General features: G+C 46.0%; 2 protein-coding genes across 2 annotated transcripts in view; one reads left to right on the forward strand and one right to left on the reverse strand.

Moving 5' to 3' along the window:
• Sgf29 (SAGA complex associated factor 29) overlaps positions 1–14947 on the forward strand; it is a 31335-nt gene extending 16388 nt beyond the window's left edge. Inside the window, exons 2-10 of the mRNA XM_028764282.1 lie at positions 3330–3426; positions 6386–6461; positions 7398–7470; positions 12771–12835; positions 13679–13808; positions 13876–14022; positions 14210–14245; positions 14327–14489; positions 14738–14947. Coding sequence (XP_028620115.1) covers positions 3352–3426; positions 6386–6461; positions 7398–7470; positions 12771–12835; positions 13679–13808; positions 13876–14022; positions 14210–14245; positions 14327–14489; positions 14738–14854 — 882 coding nt within the window. The 5' untranslated portion in view covers positions 3330–3351 and the 3' untranslated portion in view covers positions 14855–14947. The remainder of the gene's footprint in view (positions 1–3329; positions 3427–6385; positions 6462–7397; positions 7471–12770; positions 12836–13678; positions 13809–13875; positions 14023–14209; positions 14246–14326; positions 14490–14737) is intronic.
• Positions 14948–15225: 278 nt separating this feature from the next.
• LOC114618502 (sulfotransferase 1A1) lies at positions 15226–18533 on the reverse strand. Its single transcript, XM_028764283.1, has 8 exons — positions 18432–18533; positions 17581–17720; positions 17370–17495; positions 17191–17288; positions 16405–16531; positions 16220–16314; positions 15573–15753; positions 15226–15421 (listed from the first exon to the last, which is right to left on the reverse strand). The coding sequence occupies exons 2-8, from the start codon at positions 17714–17716 to the stop codon at positions 15309–15311; spliced, it is 876 nt and encodes a 291-aa protein (XP_028620116.1). The 5' UTR covers positions 17717–17720; positions 18432–18533; the 3' UTR covers positions 15226–15308.
• Between the last annotated feature and the right edge of the window lie 2742 nt (positions 18534–21275).

Below are 21275 nucleotides of genomic sequence, written 5' to 3' on the forward strand. Positions count from 1 at the left end.
CCCTGGGCCAAACATTCAAACAATGAAACCCACTGAGCCATCTCTCCAACCTGCTTCCTCCCCCCACCCCCCCAGCTCCCCGGCCTTTTACTCAAGCTCAGTAGGCAGCAATAGCCTCTTATTCTTTGAGCTCAGCATCCTGTTTTTCAAAAGGCTGCTTGTCATCTGCAGTGGGTTGTTCCACACCTCTCCCAGTTTCTTTGTAAAAATGCCAATGCCTAGAAAGATGTTCTGTGCATTTCTCACACTCAGAAAAAGAGGCTCCTCTTGTACCAGGTCCTTTTTCACGTTGAACCTTGTCTTGTCTTTATCCCACATAGTCGTCTGCCTCTCTGAACTCTTCTCAGAGAATACTGAGAAATTGGCTGGAGCATTAGGATGCTTCTGGTTATCTTGCAGTGGATGACTTTATGCAAAGAATGCACATGGAGGCACATGCCCCTTGCCTCCTTAGGATTTTGCTCCTCAGGATTTTGTTTGTCTTTCTGCTCATCAGGGTGGTGTCACATTTCACTCTTTTTCTCCCCTTTTTCCCTTGTTCTGGTGCTAGGGATTGAATGCAGAGCCTGTGTACACTTGGCAAGCACTCTACTATTTAGCTACACCTCAGTATTTGTTTACTTTTTTGAAGTAAGGTTCCCAGCACCCAAGTTTCCTGAGGAAGACATTAGAGAGGTATGGAGTCAGTGACTGTGGCCAAAGCTGCTTTATTTTTGACAATTTTTCTGTCCTTAACTCTTTGTCTTTGCATGGCCAAAAGCTGTTGGCTCCTGGCAATAAACTCCTGCTGATAGCAGCAGGGACTCTGACTCAAGGGGCCCTCACTGTCCAGATAAGAGGTTTGGAGTTAGTTAACTCTTTGAAAGCTGTAACAGCCCGCCCCACGTTTGGGAGCCACTTTGCCCTGGCCAACCTGCTGCTCCAGTCTGCGGGTCAGGGTCTAGCAAGAGAGAGAGTGGGGACGGAGGGGAAAGAGACACGAAGAAGAGACAAGACAGAGTCTGTTCAAGTCCCCCCTTTATTGAAAAGAAATCCTGGGTATATATAAGCACAAGCAGGGGAATGCAGTTGAAGACACTTTACCACATGCACCGTGCAGCTGGGGGCACTAAACAGCAAAACAAGATATGTAAGAAAAACAAGATGTTTATCAGAGTGTGCTCAGCTGTTGTAGGCTGTTGAAAACAAGTCTCTTGTCAGGGTATATGGCCTGAGATGGCTGCAAAGATGACAGCCGCTTTCTGCTAGGAGTCGGCTCCCAACAGTAAGCCAGTAAGAAAGGAAAAGATAAGAGAAAAGGTCATGTGTACACACAGACACAAATACATAGATGGCTATACACACATACACACATTTTGGCCCGACCCATCTACCTGTCTCAACAATTTCACAAGTGTTCATGCATATTTATATACATGCACATATACCCACGCATGTATATATGTACACATATATATAGACAGATACATAAATATATACATTTGATTGATGAGCCCCAAATGCCACACTTTATTTCTTCTCTCTGGCAATTTATACCTTCTTAGACAAAAGATCTTTATAAAACTATCTCATAGATAAAATGTTACATGAAAGGGGAGTTACAGAAGGATGTTGATGGTATGTTTAAAGCAGTGTTTCATTCTGTAAACTCATATAAGTTCAAAGCAACAGTTTTACATGGACTTGCTTTATCATAGTGCATACCTGTGGCTTCATCCTTGGATCTGACCTAGAATGAATGTTTGTTCTTGGTCACAAATTTGTCCCAAGCCTATTTTTCTTCTTAGTGTAACTTATAAAAGCTCATTGTAGTCTGTATTATTCAGCCTTTACTTACTATTCTATGAGGAGGGGGAGGCACATTCTATTCTTGATTCTTTATTATATCTTTCTGGCAAAACAACTAAGACCATCTCCTTAAACTTTCTTCCCAAAATTATTTGAATTAAATCAGGAATTCTATAAAGTTATTAATTCATCTAAACAGCATTAATTTATGAAAGTTCATCTTCATGTTGATCTGGAGGAATTTTGCTCAATAGGGTAGGCTGATGCCCAGGAACCATTAGGCTATGTAACAGTGACAGGAAAGGCATATCAGCAGCGAGAAACAATCCTGGGATGAAGTCTCTAAGGACCCTGCATTCTCAAAGCTCACCCATTGCAGACATGGAAAATAGTGGGCTATCTCCAGAAAACTTGCTTGCTTGCTATAGTCTTTCTTAGATGGCTTCTGACATAAGTTCCCTTGGCTACCTGAGTAGGTGAAATTGCAAGTATCTAACCCATGCCTGGCTCCAGAACAATTCTACTGAGAGGCAAGGTATTATCCAAAATCCCAGCAGCCCTCCCTCACCCCTCACCCCCCTCCCCAATTTCCTCATCCCATTCAGCCTTTATTTTAAATGTATCTCCACCTAGTCCTGATTTTCTCTTTTTATCTTTTATTGTCATTTTTATTTTTCTAATTACTTTTTGTTAAATAAAAACATTTTCTTTCTTTTTTTTTTTTTTTTTTCGAGACAGGGTTTCTCTGTGTAGCCCTGGCTGTCCTGGAACTCACTCTGTAGACCAGGCTGGCCTCGAACTCAGAAATCTGCCTGCCTCTGCCTATCCAAGTGCTGGGATTAAAGGCGTGCGCCACCACTGCCCGGCTTTTTTTTTTTTTTTTTTTTCATTATAATACCACCATAATACATTTACTTTGCTATGAGTGTGTGTGTAAAATTTATCTTTCCTCTCTAGTAAGAAAATAATGTCCCGCTGGGCAGTGGTGGCACACACCTTTAATCCCGGCACTTGAGAGGTAGAGGCAGGCGGATTTCTGAGTTTGAGGCCAACCTGGTCTACAGAGTGAGTGAGTTCCAGGACAGCCAGGGCCACACAGAGAAACCCTGTCTTGAAAAACCAAAAAAAAAGAAAAAAAGAAAGAAAATAAAATTATGTTCCTTTGACTTGGAAAGCATCTTCACATAAAGCCTTATTTAGAGTAGAGTGTGGTGGTCCTTGGCTATCATTCTGGCTACTCTGAAAGCTAAGGTAAAAACTCTCAAGTTCAAAGCCAACAATCACTTGCTTGCCACATCACTCCAGTCTCTGCCTCTGTGGTTATGTGGCCAGCCATCTTCCCTCCACATGCATTTGCTTCTTTTAGGGACACACTCACTCCTCATAAAGGTTTTATTCTACTCTTGACTTATATCTGCAAAGGCTCTATTTCCAAATAGGTCATTCACATGCATCAAGGCTTAGGACTTTACTTATTGGAAATACAGTTCAACCCCTAGAAGCAATGATAGCTTTCCCTTCTTTCTTCCCTCTCTGACCAGATGCCCTTCACAGGCCCATCCCATGGCCCTTGTGTCTGCTGATTCTCGAATTGCAGAGCTTCTCACAGAGCTCCATCAGCTAATCAAGCAAACCCAGGTAAGAGCAAAATTTGGACTGTGATGCTAAGCTGTATGGAGGTGGGGTTGTGTTCAGAGAGACCTCAAGTGCATGAGCTAAGAGGCTCTGAAGGAGATGGAAGGAGGAATTCTTGTGTCTGACTGCTGTTCCTGTTGAGTTTTCTGTCAAGTATAAGATCTCAGGGTTCTTTTTGTTTAACAGCTGTTTGAAAGACAGACCTATTGAAAGCATATAATTTAGTGACATTTAGTAATTAGTTGTACAACTGTAACCATGATTAGTTTTAAACCCACACCCATTAACCATTACTCTGCTCCTTCCTCTATTCCCAAACTTGAAGTAAATATGGATGCTCTTACTAGATGAGACAGTCTGAAGATTTAGAATTAACTTCCAGGGTCTAGTCAAATGGCAAAGCACTTTAGAATGTGTGGGGTTTAGACAACCAAGACCTGCTAGTTAACTCTGGACTGCCTAAATTAAATACCCTGGCTCAATAATCACATATTTCTGAGCTGCAGCTCAGTTGAAAATAAAGCCAGTCACCTTGCCTTAGTTCATAAACTTAGTTCATAAACTCATGGCATTATACATTAGAGTCTACCACCTTCTGAGATGGGCAGAGTTTTAGAGTAATTCTTAGGGATATTTACTGTACTTCTGGACATAGCTTAGACTGCTCTGTTACTGGGTCGGGACAGTCACAGTACATCACTATATTACAAGTACCCCAGAGACACTCATGGGCTGGAGGTGCACAAGGCTCCCTCCCAGTGTGCCTATGGGCTGCAGAAGCTAGGATGGAAGGCCTTGGTCTCATGGCAACTCTGGCCCCTATCTGTTCAAAATACCTAACTAGCCCTGTTGGGTCAGGGTTAAGCCCTTCCTTTTCCTACAGTGGATGGTTTTAGAGTTGCTTAGCATTTTTGGTGCGTCTGCCTGATTCTAGAGGCTCTCATTATTTCTAGATTGACTTCCATTCTTTGCCTTTTTCCTATAAGAGAACTCACTTTGATCATCTTATTCTAATTAATAATTGTTTCCTCTGAATGAAGCTCCTTATTCATCATGAATTTGTTATAGTGACAATTTTGGAATTTTGGTTTCTTTAAAAAACAGAAATATAAGAAATATAAAAAACAGAAATGAGGGCTGGAGAGATGGCTCAGTGGTTAAGAGAACTGACTGTACTTCCAGAGGTCCTGAGTTCAAATCCCAGCAACCACATGGTGGCTCACAACCATCTGTAATGAGATCTGATGCCCTCTTCTGGTGTGTCTGAAGACAGCTACAGTATATTCATATATAACAAATAAATAAATCTTTTAAAAAAAAAAGAAATGAAATATATTTTCATTTTAGTCCCAGTTGTGGGATATGGGGCTACGTCAGACTGTCCACAACAGCTGACTATGATTTGCGTTGTGCTTTAGCAGGGGTGTGATTTTGCCAGCTACAGATAGTTTCTGCAATTGTGTGACATTTGTAATTTTGGGGACTTTTCAGAGGACATATAAATGCTAGGGCTCCAAGAGGCAGGGTAGGTTGTGGGTTGTTGGTTGGTATTGGTTGTTGTTGGTTGTGTAGTTGAGCACAAAGAAGAAACAGTAAGCTATCCTGACTTTGAAGATCTAACTTGCCTCAAGGAACTCAACACCCCTAATCAGCAGAAAGTAGTCTTAACAGTGCCCCCTTTCTGATTCCTGACTTCATTCAGGGATCTCTTTCCTTTCCCCTCTATCCTTTTTTCTCTCCTATCTAGTGTTAGGGGATTGGAAGGGTGGAAGAAAAGGGGTGGGAAAGGGTGGAAAACCCACAAAGTAGCAAAAGACTGGCTACAATTTGTCTTGTTTCCCAGTGCACAGGCTATCTTCTGTCTTTTCCCAAAGCCTTTTTCTGTCCCTGTTTATTCTGCCACTCATGTTGCATACGTATGCCAATGGCCTGGGTATAGTAAGGGTATGTGTTTCATACCCAAAAATGTAGAGTGCCTCATTCCAGTACTAAAAGGTGATAATTACATGCACCTGCAATTTGTCCTGAGTAAATGCCAGGGAATTGGATCTGCCTAGTGCACTAATCTTTTTTTTAGATTTATTTTTATTTTATGATATGGGTTCTCTACATGCATGTTCTCTACATGCATATCTGGTGCTTCCAAAGGCCAGAAGAGGTCATCAAATCCAGAACCTTTGTCCTCTGAAATAGCAGCCAGTGCTGAAAAATGATTTTTTTCATGCACAAATTGAGTGGTATATGTTTGTGCCTGTAGCATACTGTGACATGACATGTTAGGCATGTCATTGCTGTTTTGTTCATTATTACCAGGGACTTGCCAAACATTTGCTCATTGAAGTGTGTGTGTGTGTGTTTTGTTTTGAGACAGTGTCTCTATGTAGGCCTGGCTAGCCTGGAACTTGCTATGTAGACCAGGCTGGCCTAGAACTTACAGACCTATCTGCCTCCCCCAGTGCTAGACTGAAAGGCATGTGTCATCATGCCTGACTTATTGGCATTTAGTCATACACTAGTCGTTCTGCTGGACCACGTGGTCCAGTGAGCCAGCAGGGAGGAATTCCCAGAAACTCCTTTTCAGATAATACCCATTGTAGTAAGTGTACCTTAAAAAATAAGAGTCATAAAATATTAGCACATATTTGCTAAGTAAAAGGTTCCAGTAGATTACATATGCTTCATTCCAATTGTGTGGCAATTCCAGAAAAGAGGAAACTAGAGAAAGTAAAAAGATATTGCCAGAGCCTTGGGAGCATGGGATGGGATTCGAGGCTAGCAGGAGCGTGGAGGATGTTTAGGGAGGTAGGACTCTTGTGTTGTAATACTGTGGCAATAGGGATATACCTGAGACATCTGTCAGGTCCCACAGGACAGTATAACACAGAGGGAGCCTTAGTGTAAACAGTGGGCTTTTGTTAGTGTAAAAGGTCTACCTCATGGCCTCTTGATCTCATTCTTACAGGAAGAGCGTTCGAGAAGTGAGCACAACTTGGTGAACATCCAGAAAACCCACGAGCGAATGCAGACAGAGAACAAAAGTGAGTAACTCAGGGCAGGAGAGAAAGGAGGTGGGAAGGAGCTAAGAACAGGACCTTTGTGTCTCAAAAGCGATTTCTGCTGTCTCAGTATATTCCAAAGTTGTTCTTTAGGGTCATTATTCCTTTTGACTGAATGACCTAAAGTGACAAGGACTGATGACAGACTGCCCTGCACCAAAGGACCCCAGAACCCCTCAGCTCAGGACTAGAAAGACAATCTTGTAAGCAGGAGAACTTACCCTTACAGCAGAGTTCCTCTATGGCCTCTGCATGTGCCCCAAGACAGGCCACCCCCCTGTGCCTGCTGTTTTCTGAGTTAGAATAGCTTTGGACAATGCACACTTCTCCTCAGTAGCTGTTCCCAGTAACTGTCATGGTGTAACAGGTAACAGGTTAGGATGTGCTTCTCAAGAATGGTGATGGTGTATTTACTCTATGGAACGTGATCATGTGGAGCAGGAACCCTTTTTACATGTGTGTGGGGTGGTTGTGTATGCACGTGTACACATACATGTGTATGTGCAGAGGCCGGCCAACCTCATATTTGTTCCTCAGGCACCATTTACACTTTTCATTTGTTTGTTTGCTTGTTTGTTTAGAGACACAGTCCACTCTGCAGCCCTGGCTGTCCTAGATCTCATTGTGTATGCCTGACTGGCCTTAAACTTATAGATAATCCGCCTGCCTCTGCAAGTACTGAGATTAAAACAAATATAACATCTGGCATGCCTAGCTTTTTTTTTTTCTTGCAAACAAAGCAAGTACTTTCCATACTAAGCCATCTTACTAACCCCCTGGGAGCATGTTTAAACTCATATAAGCCTGGAATCCAGGCCCTGGCCTCCAAGCTTCTTCAAGCTGATTCTCGTATCCTGGAATCAAGGCCACATACTGCCACTTCCTCTTGCTCATACCTCCTTATCCTTGTGTTTATAGTTTCTCCTTATTACCGGACAAAGCTTCGAGGCCTCTACACAACTGCCAAGGCTGATGCGGAGGCCGAGTGCAAGTGAGTACCACCCACAGGGTGCTGCTGCTCTGTTCCCTGTCCTCCGGGGCTGGACTACATATGCTTGGAGACCATGGCCCCAACTGCCTTCTGTCTGTGCAGAAAGTCCTGCTCAGCCTCTCCCATTGCTTGAACCTTCCCCAGCCCTTGTTTCATTACCCTGTCTTTCCCTTTAGCTTATTGCTTTATACATGACAGTAAAGCATGTCATGTCCCCACATACAGTTTCCTAGTCATATGACCTGGCAGTCAGTCAGTCAGTTGAATCTCTGTTGCCTTGTCCTTAAAATCAGGATAATAACTCTGTGGGACCATGAATACACAGTGAGATTGTGTGGTGAGAATGCCAGATTCTACAAACCGTTCTGACCCTCCCCTGCTATGGAAATACAGACTATTGCAGCCTATAATGGTTACAAGGACCACTAGGTGACATGGTAATGACAGTACCATTCCAAGTACTGTCTTAATTTTTTTTATTTTTTTATACTGAGTCACACCATATAGCATTGGCCTGGAACTAACCACGTAGACCAGGCTGGCTTCCAACTCGCAGAGTTTGGCCTCCTTTTTCCTCCCTAGTACTGGGACTGAAGATGTGCACCACCACGTCTGATTCAAGTACTTCATGTGTTTATTTACTTCACTTGATTCTCAAAGCACTCCTTGTTGTAGTTTATAGGATTGTCCCTGTTCACTGTCAAGGAAACTGAATCATAGAGTATAAAATCTGCCAAACAATGTGGAAATGGGAAGCCTGGTTTCTAAGGCAGAAGGCCACAGAACTCTGCTAGGTGCTGAACAGGGCCTCTCTATAACACACTTATTTTAAATGAATACATCTCACAGGAGTCTGACAGGAGTTACAGTTAATGTGGTATTGTGTGTTGCCAATTCTCTTTACTATTTTTTTTTTTTTTTTAAAGACAGGGTTTCTCTGTGTAGCCCTGGTTGTCCTGGAACTTGTTCTGTAGGTCAGGCTGGCCTCAAACTCAGAGCTGCCTCCCTTTGCCTTCTAAGTGCTGGGATTAAAGACATGCACCACCACAACTACCAGGCTTTCTACTTTTTAAAGCAGGTTGTAGCCAGAGAATTAACTTTAAGCCTTCCTAATACATATTAGCCTGATGTTTTTAGTGGTGGCTGCATTCGAGGGCCCCAAGGAAGCCAGCTGTGAGATGAGAATGAGAGTAGCCCTACACGTAGCCCTACACGGCTCAGGAGGGAGGGCAGTTCACAAGGGCCTCAGGAGCCAAAAAAGCCTAAAGCTACAATAAAATGAAGGATTGGGGTGGGATTCAAGGCCAGTTAGAGACCAAACCCAAGGTGACAGGTGAGTGGGACAGCCCAAGAGCAGCAGTTTTTGAGGTTAATTAGGGAGCTAGTTTGCAGATAAGAAGATCAGGTTGCCAAAGTTTCTGTTTTGGATGGAGGGGTCTGACATGGCTCCCCATGTGAGGTTGGGGCACAGAACAGAAGATGGATGGGTTCTACTCCTGCAGAAGAACACTCATCTGGGCTAGTAGAGTTCGAATAAGGCAGGGTGCTGCATGTGTTTGTTTTTCTGGCTTTTGTGTTTTTCCTTTTGTAGTGCTGGGGAGTGGACCCAGCATCTTGTACATACTAAGCAAGCTCTGTACCATTGAGTTACACCCCCGGGTCTTCATTTGAGAGTAAAAAGCAAGCTCCTCCTTGCTCTTCTGACTGCTGGCTGAGTGAAGACTCACAGGAGTTTGGTATGGAATATATGGCATGACTTACCCAACAGTCAACACTTAGAAGGCTGCTAGGTAAACATGGGCCTACCTTGAAGTCTTTTTGCTAATTTAGGCTTTTAGGCTCTTAAACAATATAGTCACCCTATAAACACCCAACCAGACCTTCCCAACCTAGCAGCTAGAAGAGAGAAAGCAAGCAAAAGAGATGAGACTATGAGACTACCAGGTTTGACCACTCAGGGTACTCTCAAACTAGTCAGACGAACCCATGCCACTGGGTGATATGTAATCAACAAACACAATACTGTTTCTTATGTATCATGTACATTTTTAATATTTATTATATATCATATATATTGAGACATGATTATAAAACTGTAATCATCTCAAAATTAGGACATCAGTTGAGATATAAAACTGTGACTCAGAAAACTTCCCCATGTTTCATCATGAGACAGGTCCTGTTCTAGTGCAGCTCTCCATGGCTCAGTGTCTTGTCTCCAGTCTTCTTTGATCTGGTCCAGTTTTCAGTCTCTCTTATCCCTTTGTGACTTGACCTTTTGTAGGTTATAGGTTAGTTATTCTGTAATAGTCCCTCCCATGGGTGTGCTTAGTGCTTCCTGACTTCTAGATTCAGGTTTGAGGCTTCAGCTGCAGGTGTTTGTAACACAATAACAACTTTCTATTAGAAGGCTCAAGATACTGTTTGTTTCATTGCTTAGTGTGAAGTCTCCCAGGTTTCTGTTTTCGTTGTGTAATCACCAAATGTCTTGTGGGGAAATGCTTTGTGCCGGTTTTGAGTATCCCACTTCACATTAACTGTTAGTGCGAGTATCCTTTTGTTTTGTCTGAAGCACTGAGCTGGATTCTTTTGATATCATGTAGACTGCAGCTTTGGACTTCTGACGTAAAACTGTGTTCTCCAAACAGGCCCACAGCAACATCAGCCTTTCACAATATCTTTGACCTCCTGACTATCATTCTTTGCTTTGTGGGGTGCCAGCACTCACAAGCTAAAGCTTTGCCAAGAGTTTGTGGAAACAATAAAAGTGACCCACAGTGGAGATGTCCTGCTGATTAACGTTGAAGCCTTCTCCCTGAGATTTCACAAGATCTGAGAGAAAGAAGCTTCTGGAGAAGCTATATGCTATCTACTGCCAGCTTGCCTGGCAGCCTGGAACCCCTGTAAATTGGCTTCTGGAGGCCAGGCTACCAGACCACACAGGAGTGGGAATGGCTTCAGTCTTACAGGAATGAGTCCCTGTAACCTGGGGCCCGCACTGAGCTGGGCTAGTCTCTCTAGGCCCCTGGTTCTTCTTTTCCTTCTGCTACTTGGAACAACCCCCTGAATTTCTCTGTGTTATTTACTTTTACTGTATTGGAATTCCCAGAAGAGGCAACTTAATGGGAAGAGGGATTTATTTTGGCTTCATGCTTTAAGAGGGTTGTCTATCATGGAAGGGAAGGCAGCAGGAACATGAGGCTACTGGTTACATTGTACTCAGGCAGCAGAGCTCAGGCCAGAACCCATAAGGTCTGCACCTTACCAGCCCACCTCCTTTAGCAAGGCCCCACTTCCTAAAGCATCCAGAACTGCTGCAAAAAGCTCCAGCTAAGGACCACCTGCTCAAACACATGAGCCTGTTAGGGAGTGGTATACTCAAATCAGATACCCGTTGTCATTCAGGTCAGAGCTTTGGCAGGATTTCTGCAGAGTTGGGCAGAGCGGGTCAGTGACCTCTCAGTCACCTGCTTTCTCAGGGTTGTCTCCACTTTCTGCTACATCGGCCATTTGTGCGTTTTGGTGGTGGTGTTTATTTGTTTCCGTTTGTCAGTTGGTTTTTTGAGACAAGATTTCTCTATGTAGCCCTGGCTGTCCTGGAACTTGCCTTGTAGACCAGTTTGGCCTGAAACTCAAAGATACACCTGCTTCTGCCTCCCAAGTGCTGAGACTAAAGGTGAGCCATCATGCCTGGCTGCCATTTATGCTTTTACAGTTGAAGAACAGGTTGGGGACAGTGCTCAGTGGAAGGGCAATTGCCTAACTTGCAAGTGGCCTTTGTTTCGATCCCTAGCACTGAAAAAAAATGTAGTCATTGGTCAGTTAGCATTCTGAGACTTGTCATTGATGAATCCCACGATGTGAATATAACAGGACATTGCCACAAACTTTGATGTATTGACACTCACTGTGGCCTCTTACACAGTAAAGACATGTGAATATGAGATGTGTAAGGTGGCTGCCAGTGTCACAGTCATTACTATAATCTAGAGTGGTTGTATATGACTGTCACTGTAGAGCATGTAACATGTTACACTAGGACATTAAGCTGTCTGTTGTAGAAATTTTTAATTCCAATCTGGGGTTTCTACTCTGCCCTTGACCATTTAGTTCCTGGATAAAACACACACACAACCTTTATATTTACAATAAGCCTTAAACAGCACAAGAGCTGGGCAGATATCTATTCACCCTCTATGCTGTTAGAATCTACTTTCCTATTGATAATCCTGAGTTATTACTTACTATATTTCATCTAGGCTGCTCTTAACTCCAATTGGCCAGCCCTCAGGGCCACGTTTTCATGACTCACCTAACCCAAGGCAGCTTCTCTCTCCTCACCTTCTCCCCTACTGCTTCTCTTCAGACCCTCAAGCCTGGGAACCTTAAACCCCACCCATGTCCCTTCTGCCCAGCTAGTGGCGTCAGCATCTGTATTCACCAATCAGAAATAATTTGGATCACATAGCTCACTTAGGTCTGCATGGGGCAGCACTTAGCATTACAATACAAAGACTAAACCTCAATTGCTGGTAGGGGTGTCATGTAGCAGTAACATTTTTTCACTATAATCCAGTGGGGCCACTGTCACAGAATTGTACATATACAGACCTGTTGACTGAGATTTCTGAGGTTGTACTCACTTCTATTTAGGGTCTGTATTTTTTTCTTTTTATTAATATTTTTTGTGTGATATATATATATATATATATAATGTTAATGTGGTATGAACATATATTTTTGTAGGTCCCCAGGCATGTGAGTGCTAGTGCACATGGTTGAGTGTGCATGGAGAGGCCAGAGGTCAGCACTGAGTATCTTTCTTGATTATTACCCACCTTAGTTTTTGAGACAGGGTTTCTTATTGAACCTGGAACTCATTGATTGGCTAGGCTGTTTGCTCCAAGGATCCAACTATTTCTACAGTAACCCAATGCTGGGATTACAGGAATACACCATAATGTCTGGCTTTCACATGGGTGTTAGGACTCTAACTCAGATCCTCAGGCTTGCACAACAGGTACTTATTAACTCATTGTGCTATCTCTGTACTCTCTCCTTTTGTGTTGGAAGCAAGGTCTCACTCTAGCCCAGGCAGACCTGAAACTCATTGCAGCTAAAATAGCATCAAACTCACAACACAGTTGCTGTAGACTCTTGAGTGTTGAGATTACAGGCGTCAGCCACGACACCCACCAGGATCGGAAGCTTTCATCTTAGACTGGTCCGAGGAGCCCACACTGCCACGAAGCCTGTGCTGAGTGCCTCACCCAGCATTCTTTTCTCCCTTCCCTGCCTAGCATCCTCCGCAAAGCGCTGGATAAGATAGCTGAGATCAAGTCTCTGTTGGAAGAGAGGCGGATTGGTGAGTGGGAGAAAACGCAGGGCATTTCTTCATCAGGCAAGGTGGGGGCTTGTGGGACAATAGTCATGGCTCCTAGCAGGGGGAACATGGGACCTAATTGGTAGCGTCACCCCACAGAGCTGTATGACATGGAGGCAGTTTGCCTTGCTCACTCAGCAGAGCTGGTCATCTCTTTCCTTCCTGTACTGCTTCTCTATGGCATGCTGTGGTGACATCTGTCACCTTTTATATTCCCAGGCCAGCTATACATTTGAAACTTGCTTAGCCCCTGGCCATCCAGGTTTCCTCAGGTTCCATTGCCTTGGCTTCCTGACCTCTGCCTTGCCCCAGAGGCAACTCTCTACCCCTAAGTGTGATCATGGCAGCGTTTCCAGAGGCAACTCTCTACCCTAGTGTGATCATGGCAGCCTTTTTATTTGTTTCAGTTGAAGAGGGTGATGAGCTATGTATGAGGAAGCCAAGGATCCACACTAGATAATTTGTACAACTTTTGCTAAAATTACATGCATTGGTAGAAAGGAGAGCGACATAGTATATCATTACAGGAATTTTCATTGGCCCAGCACCTCAGTCAGGGAACAGAATACAAGCTGCATCCTGGAAGGCACCCTGTGCATTGTTTTAGTTCCTCTCCATGAAGGTGTCCACTGTCTGACATCTCACTCACTTGTTAGTTAGACCTGTCAGTCAATTCCTTAGGCTCAGCCTTAGACATCTGTTAAGAAGGAATGTGGATGAGTTGGGGAGTCCTGGTATAAAGTGCTCCAGCTCAGGGCAGTTGCTGGGCTGTGACTGGGTGAGGTCTCCTGCACAGGGCCTCAGGGGTTCACTTGCTTTCCACAGCGGCCAAGATCGCAGGTCTCTACAATGACTCAGAGCCCCCACGGAAGACCATGCGCAGAGGGGTGCTGATGACGCTGCTCCAGCAGTCCGCCATGACTCTGCCCCTCTGGATCGGGAAGCCTGGTGACAAGTGAGGGCAGGAACTAGCCAGAGAGGGCTGGTGTTGGGGGGGCCAGACTAACAGGCTTTCTCTACAGGCCCCCACCCCTCTGTGGAGCCATTCCAGCCTCAGGGGACTATGTGGCCAAACCTGGAGACAAGGTGGCTGCTAGGGTGAAGGCTGTGGAAGGGGATGAGCAGTGGATCCTAGCTGAAGTAGTCAGTTACAGCCATGCTACCAACAAGTGAGTGTGTGCCTGACTGCATTCATACCACACCAGCTTCTGCAGCATGGGAGGAAAACTTCCCACAGGGTGCTGGGTGGTGCTCCCTCAAGCTTCTTCAGCCCCTTTCCATCCTCTTTCAAACCCCACTTCCAGATATAAACTGTGCCCTTTGTTCCAGCACTGTTTCCCTTCTGTTTGCCCACAGGTATGAGGTAGACGACATTGATGAAGAAGGCAAAGAGTGAGTGTCCAGGTGGGGAGCAGGGGAGTCACCAAGCTTCTGAGTGAAGCTTCCCTGGTCATGGCCTATATTGTTCCCCAGGAGACACACCTTGAGCCGTCGGCGCATCATCCCACTGCCCCAGTGGAAAGCTAACCCTGAGACAGACCCTGAGGCCTTGTTCCAGAAGGAGCAGCTGGTGCTGGCCCTATATCCCCAAACCACCTGCTTCTACCGTGCCCTGATCCACACCCCACCACAGAGGGTAAGGAGCCACGATGAAAGGTCTTTGATGACACCAGACCATTAAGAGGTAGTCCTCTTCGTTCTTTAGGATGCTGCCTTCTGTCTTGCTGCCCTTCATCTCTTACACAGACTTCCCTGGTAGTACCAGACCCTTGACTCCAGAGTAGAGAGGAAAGCCAGACAGGTGGGGAGACACGTCTAGGGCTCAGGCAAGGAGAGACTACCCTGGCCTAGAAGCACCTTGACCCTCCCTATGTGTATCCTCAGCCTCAGGATGACTACTCAGTCCTGTTTGAAGACACCTCCTATGCAGATGGCTACTCCCCTCCCCTGAATGTGGCCCAGAGGTACGTGGTGGCTTGTAAGGAGCCCAAGAAAAAGTGAATCGGGCTGGCAGGCTTGAATCTGCCACTGCCAACCTCATGGGAGAAGGCAACAAAGGAGTTCCTATGATCAAATAAATACTCTTCCCTCTCACCGTGTCTCCTGGGCCTCACTCGTCAGACCCTCTTGCCCTCCTCCATCAGGCACGTGGGATTGATGGGCACAAGAGGGAGAAGGTCCTGTCAGCTCCCAGTGGCATTTATTTTTTCAGGTAAAATACAGTTTATCTTACTGTTTTTGCATGTTTGTACTTTCAGTTCTTTTTCAGTGTTAGGACTGATTGCTTTCCTGACTGGTGTTGATAAAACCCTCTAACCAATTCTCATCCCCACCCTATTCTTAGTTCAGATTTTCACTAGGCATTCGACAAGTAGATTGAACACATCACATTTTACTTTTGAGATCATGGTGGGCTGTGTCAGCTTGCCTAGGTTCCCAGTATAGCCATATCCACTCACAGTTCACAGCGGAACGTGAAGTCACAGCCTTTCATTGTCTTAGCATAGTGAGCATCAAAGCGCTCATTCTGGGCTACAGTGAAGGTATTTTTCCAGTCCCCAGTGGTACCTGAACAGAGATAAAGAGAGGGAAAGAGAGAGGGAGGGAGAATATATTAACAGCCACGGGAGAGGACCTTTGTGACTCTGAAGATTTTACTGGCTACACCAAACCTCCCTTCCTCAAATACTTCAAATGCCCATCCCAGTCTACTACCCACCTTTTCTCATGAAGGGAGAAACATCGTGGTCCATAACGTCACTGGGGATGGTTGTGTAATTAGTCATGGGGTTCTCCTTCATTTTCTTGAAAGATGTGTGGTGAACAATGAAATCCACAGTCTCCTCAGGTAGAGAGTGCCCCAAAAACTCAAGGATCTTCTTGATCTCCCTTTTGGGGTTCTGGAGCAGGAAGAGGATCTCAGTTGAGTTGCTCAATAGAGTAAGGTTGGAGGGTCACCTGCAGGCAGCAGGTCACTTCTAAGGAATTCTCAGACCTGGTGCCTTGACTCTGAGCCTCTTACCCTGGGGTAAAACAGGTAGCTTCCTACCCTGCCATCTTGGCATGATCACTGTGGGTTCCTTCTGGGAGAGGATGGGGACAGACTTTGATCGCTACTGCCCACAAGCAACAAGAACAGCAAGCCACCAGATCAGTGGTAGCACTTATGACTGACACGTACTGCATGATAAGGGCTGTGCAGTGTTCTCTGTGGGCTGTGCTGTGGTCCTGATCAGGAGGTAGGACAGGAAGTGCTGGTTTGCAGTGGGGCTAGGATGGGACGGGGCTCAGAGGGCCAGGGCAGGGCCAGGTAAGGCTCCTGCCCAGCAGGCGTGGCACAGAAGGAAGTGGGGGCAGCGGGCTCACCTCCTTTATGTCTTCATAGAAGAGATAGAGAACAGGGTGAGTGTGTCTCAGCTCCCACCACTCGTTCACGTGCTGGTACCATGACCCATAGGACACTGAAAGAAGACAGGGCGTGAGCACAGGCCTCGTCAGCCACAGCTGAGCCCCTCAGGTCCAGCCCCTCCTTGCTGCAGACTCACACCCACCTTTCCCCTCCATGAAGTTCTCCAAGAAGCTGTCCCAGGTGCCTGGGTCAGGGTGCACCTTGGCCATGTTGTAGAAGTTGTAATAGGAGACAACCACATCCTTTGCATTCCGGGCAATGTAGATCACCTGCAGGGGAAGACCACACCCAGTTCTGGTTTCTTCTCTTGCTTTCCTGTCACTCTTCCTAAGACCGAGTTAGGTGGTGGGACCTTATACCACTTGGGAATTCCCAGCACTTCTTTTTGGGATGGCAGAAGAGAAAACAGGACTGCCTGTTGAGTTGTTGAGATCTCACTGTATAGGCAGGCATCATTGTCCTAAGATTGTCCATTCTCTGATAACAAAGTCCCAGCTATTCCTTGAACTGCTTCATCTGACTCCTTTGTTGTCAGCACATCACATGGTAAGTCAGAGTCCCATCAGCCTGTTCATCTATGTCCTATGCACACCTAGATTCTGCATCTCTAATTTGCATGGAAGAGTTCCAGTTTCCTTGTTATCTGAGCCCTTCCAGAGTGACAGCCAGGAACCCTCCATATGAGATGAAACAGGGCCTGAGAAGTCCCACAATTCCCAGCAGATCTAACCAAAGCAACGATGAGCAGCAAAGCCCCTTGCCTCCTCTCACCCTCCCCCTTCCATTCCTTCTTTCTTTTTCTGTCTTTGAGTGAGACATGGTCTTGAACTTGCTGTATAGTAGATGCTCCCAATCCTTCTGTCTCTATTTCCCACATGCTGGAAGGTACTAGCATAACTGGGGATTTTTGTTGTCTGTTTGTTTTTACCTTGACCTTCTGATCCAGCAGACTCTGAGGGATCAAGGACAGCGGCAGATGTGTCTTAAGGAGCCGTGGGGCTGGTGTCTCTTCCAAAGTTTCAAGACCTGAGTTGAACAGGGAACTTTGTAAAACTGGGGCCTGGTTCTACCTTTCTCCACTTGTTTCTAGCACCCCCATGCGCATACCTGAGGGAACCCCTGGGCATTTGAACTCAAGGAAGGGTACCCGGGCATAGATAGGGGCCCGGCCACACTTATCTAGCTTGCCATTCTGATAGATCATATCCACGATCTCACTCATCCAGGTAGTACCTGGAAAGGGGGGAGAAAGAGGTGAGCTGGGCTCAGGGTCATGACTGCCCACCAAAGTGTGTATGCTGTGGGAACCACTGCTCACCAGACTTTGGGTATGTGCTGATGAGCAAGTCATCAGGCCAGGCTGTGAGGTTCTGCAGTGGCCCAACTGCCTCTGCAAAGTATTTGATGAGTGGGACACTCTTCACATGCACCAGTGGTGGACGGGAGGACTCCATGTTGCTGCATTGAGAACAGAGTAAAACTCACTTTTCTAGTAAGTTCACAGTACCATGTGCTGAATCATTTAAGATTGGGATCCTGAGGCTTTGGCAAGCCCACCAAGGTGGCAGGTGGATCTGGGATCAAAGGCAAATCTATCTCCACCAAAAGTCACTACTGTGCCATACTTCTGCTCACCTGTGGAATGTTCCACGTCCCTAGTGCCCAAGCATACATAGTCCAGGCAGTAAAGCACCCTCAGGTAGAATCAGTACAATGTTGGATGTTTCCCAGTGTATTCCAGTACGAATATAAGAAAACGTTGGGCACCAGCTGAGTCTCTTTACTCCTACCTGGTACAGCTGTCAGTCCATGGCCTCTTCCCATTTTTTTTTCCCTTGGACTTCCTGTTACCTTTAGAAATGCCTCAGCCCATCTAGAACTGATAGGGTATTTTGCTCTGAGACAAATATAAACAATGTAGCTATTAAGCTTGTTGCAGGGTAGGGAGAGAGTTTGTATTAAAATGAAAAGGATTCTAAAACCAGCCAGAGAGGGGAGGGGAACAAGCTACAGTTGTTCTTCTGAGGTGGGGTATGCATGGGGAAAGCAGAGAGGCTAGAGGCACAGGCAGTGGTCAGGTAGACTAAGTTTAAGGACTAACTGGCAGTTGAAGAATGCTGGAATCAATATCTGGGTAGGACAAGGTGGCTACCCCACTCTGCCACTCACCTGATCCTGGGGTTCTTAGCCCTTCTTCCCAGTGCAGAGTGGAAGGGATCTTTGTGTAGGTGTTGCAATGTGGGGAATGCAGAATTGGTCTTTGAGCTGAAGATTTTGTGTCCCAAGTGGGAGGGAGTGGAAACAGTGCTAGCACTGGCTATTCTCCAGAAACAAAAAAGGGAGTAGGTGGAGTGGGGTGGAGTTCTGTCACCCCTACTGCGGACTGTGGGTTTAGCCTGTTCAAAGCAAATCAAAACAAAGCCAGGCAGAAGGCTACAAGGGGGGGTAGATTTATTTCATTCTGCTTCTGGCTCCTTCCTAACTCACCTAAACTTCAGGTAGATCAATGGGGCTTTTCTAATTAACCCACCCTAGCAAAGGGAGGAAAGTAGCCAGATGGGGACAGAGCATTCACACACCTGCTGGCTCCAAGCCAGTCTTGAGGACACCTTGGGCTTAGATCAGAGCAACCACAGCAAAACCTGGAACCTCTGATGTCAGGGAAAGTCCAGAGTGATGGGAAGGAGCAAGGTCAGGGAACTGGAGGTGCAACAGAATTGGAGGTGTGTTCATGGGAGCTGAGTCTAAAGGCCCTAGAAGGTGCCCCTGCCTTCACGGCTGCTCGGCTGCCTCATCCAGTACCACACATGACTCGTGACGATTGGTCCCTAGAAAGACTTTCACCCCCTGGACTTGCAAGTGGCTCTGTAAAGACAAGAGGCTGGAGCTGAGAGAGACAAAGCTCCAGGAGTGAGGAGACCCCTGCCCCCTTGACCTTTGTCTTCTGTTGAGTGAAGATGCAACATCAAGCTGCACTGGAGCTGCAGAGGCTCCTGCATCACAGCTGTGCGTCTCCTGACCCTTACAGAGTCGCCATCTCAGAAGAGCTGTGCACAGCCAGGCAACAGACAAGACTTCCCGGTTCTCATTGGAATTTTGTTTGTTTGAGACTCTGTAGACTGATGACACGACCGCTCCAAGCTGTGATTGAGGGGAAGGATTTTATTGTAGATGCGGGGCGGAGTTTGGCCATAGACATCTGGAAGAGTCCAGAAAGAAGTGACCAGAAGACTGGACTTGGCCATGAGAAGTGGGTTTGGGCCTGGGATTGTAGGAGATGAAGACAAAGAAAAGGGCTTGATGAACGAGGGTTGGGGGTATACATAACTGAAATGGCTGGGTTATAAGGACAATGGGAAGCTGGCAGAAAGGAAGATTCTGAGCTAGGGGAGTTTAGGGTCAGAGTTGGAGTTAGAAGAGCCAAGATGCCAGCATGGACTTTGGAATGTGTAGCAGGTACTTGGGATACTGAAGGAGCCTGGAGCTGCTAGCATGCACTTTAGTATGCTCCGAGGCCCCACAGATAGCCATCTCTCCCTTCAGCCAGTGATAAGGAAATGGCTCCTTTAGTAGAGAGGAACTGCTTCTCAAGTTCCAGAAGAATGCTGGCTTTGGACCTGACAGAGCAAAGGTCTCACACTGTAGCCTTGGCTCCAATTCTGCTGCAGCCTCTCAAGCGCTAGATTTCCAGGTGTAAACACCTGGAAAGATTTCTGTTCTCGGAATGATTATGCATCACTACAGGAGCTCTGCTGCCACAGGAAGACCTCGTATCCCAGGAGAGACCACACCCTATGTGCTCGCTCAGCGCCTGGCTCCTCCCATCCACAGATGAGCTGGAGAGCATTTGTCTCCTTGGTTTTGAAGAAAACTGTAAATAGTTTCTCTGTATATTATGTCATCTTTATCTTGAGGGTGGGCATTGGGATCCAGTGCCAGGCATTAGAGCCAAGGGATCTACCGGGAGAGCCCTATGAAGAGAACTGGTTCCAGTGGAGAGGGGATCCACTCACAGACCTGGACAGCTGCAGAGAACTTGGTACCTAGAGAGGGCCACAAGCAGAGCAGAGCATCTGTGGAAGGACAGCGTCAAGTTGCATCTCAGAACTGTATGGTTCCCAACATTTTGCTCACAGGTTACTTACTGACTCTGGAAAGCTTGTTTGCTGGTACAGCTGCTGCCTGGGAAGTAGGGAGGATTAGAAGGATAAAGACAGGAGAGTATTGTGGACCAGCAAGGTATCTCAGATGGGCCGGATGGTGGTGGGGCATGCCTTTAATCCCAGCACGTGGGAGGCAGAGGCAGGCGAATTTCTGAGTTCGAGGTTAGCCTGGTCTACAGAGTGAGGTCCAGGACAGCCAGGGCTACACAGAGAAACCCTGTCTCGAAAAACAAAAACAAACAAGACAAAACAAAACAAAAAAAAGATATTTTAGATGGTAAAGGCACTTGCTGGTAAGCTTCATAGTCTGAGTTCAATCCACAGGCCTCTTACATGAAAGGCGAGAACTGACTTGAGTTTCCTATACATCTGCACAGGAACAATATATGTGTGTTACTTTTTTTTAATTTAAAATTCATCTCTTTATCCCCAGAACAAGCTTAAATCTAAATCTACATGTGACGTTTTGTGTGAGATGGCTTCTTGAGGAATCCATTTTGGCACTATGCACACTTTAAAGGTCTGTCTCTATCCTGGTTCTGTCTTTCTAGAGGCGTAGTGCTTGGGACTAAGATACTTATGGGTGTGTGTGTGCTGAAAACAAGAAATAATCACAAGTCAGTTAGTGTAGGGTTTTACTAGCCATAGCTCCTGGGAGGTCAATGTCTGTAAGGATCTGTGGATTAGGAGAAGGTTGGATAAATTCAATGAGAAGCTTGACTGCTGGTGGACCCACCTTCTCTAGCTGAGAGTAAGGTGACTGAAGACTGCCAGCTCTTAGAGGTGAGGGGCAGTCTACCTACCGTGTGTGTGTGTGTGTGTGTGTGTGTGTGTGTGTGTGTGTGTGTGT

Source organism: Grammomys surdaster, unplaced genomic scaffold (genome assembly GCF_004785775.1).
Source record: "Grammomys surdaster isolate TR1022 unplaced genomic scaffold, NIH_TR_1.0 142, whole genome shotgun sequence".
Classification (NCBI taxonomy): domain Eukaryota; kingdom Metazoa; phylum Chordata; class Mammalia; order Rodentia; family Muridae; genus Grammomys; species Grammomys surdaster.

Coding starts and splice junctions, on each gene's coding strand:
- LOC114618502 (XM_028764283.1), bottom strand. CDS start 17,716: ATGGAGTCCTCCCGTCCACCACTGGTGCATGTGAAGAGTGTCCCACTC. Junction 16,315..16,404: donor GAACTTCATGGAGGGGAAAG/GTGGGTGTGAGT, acceptor GTCTTCTTTCAG/TGTCCTATGGGTCATGGTAC. Junction 15,754..16,219: donor TCTATGAAGACATAAAGGAG/GTGAGCCCGCTG, acceptor TTCCTGCTCCAG/AACCCCAAAAGGGAGATCAA.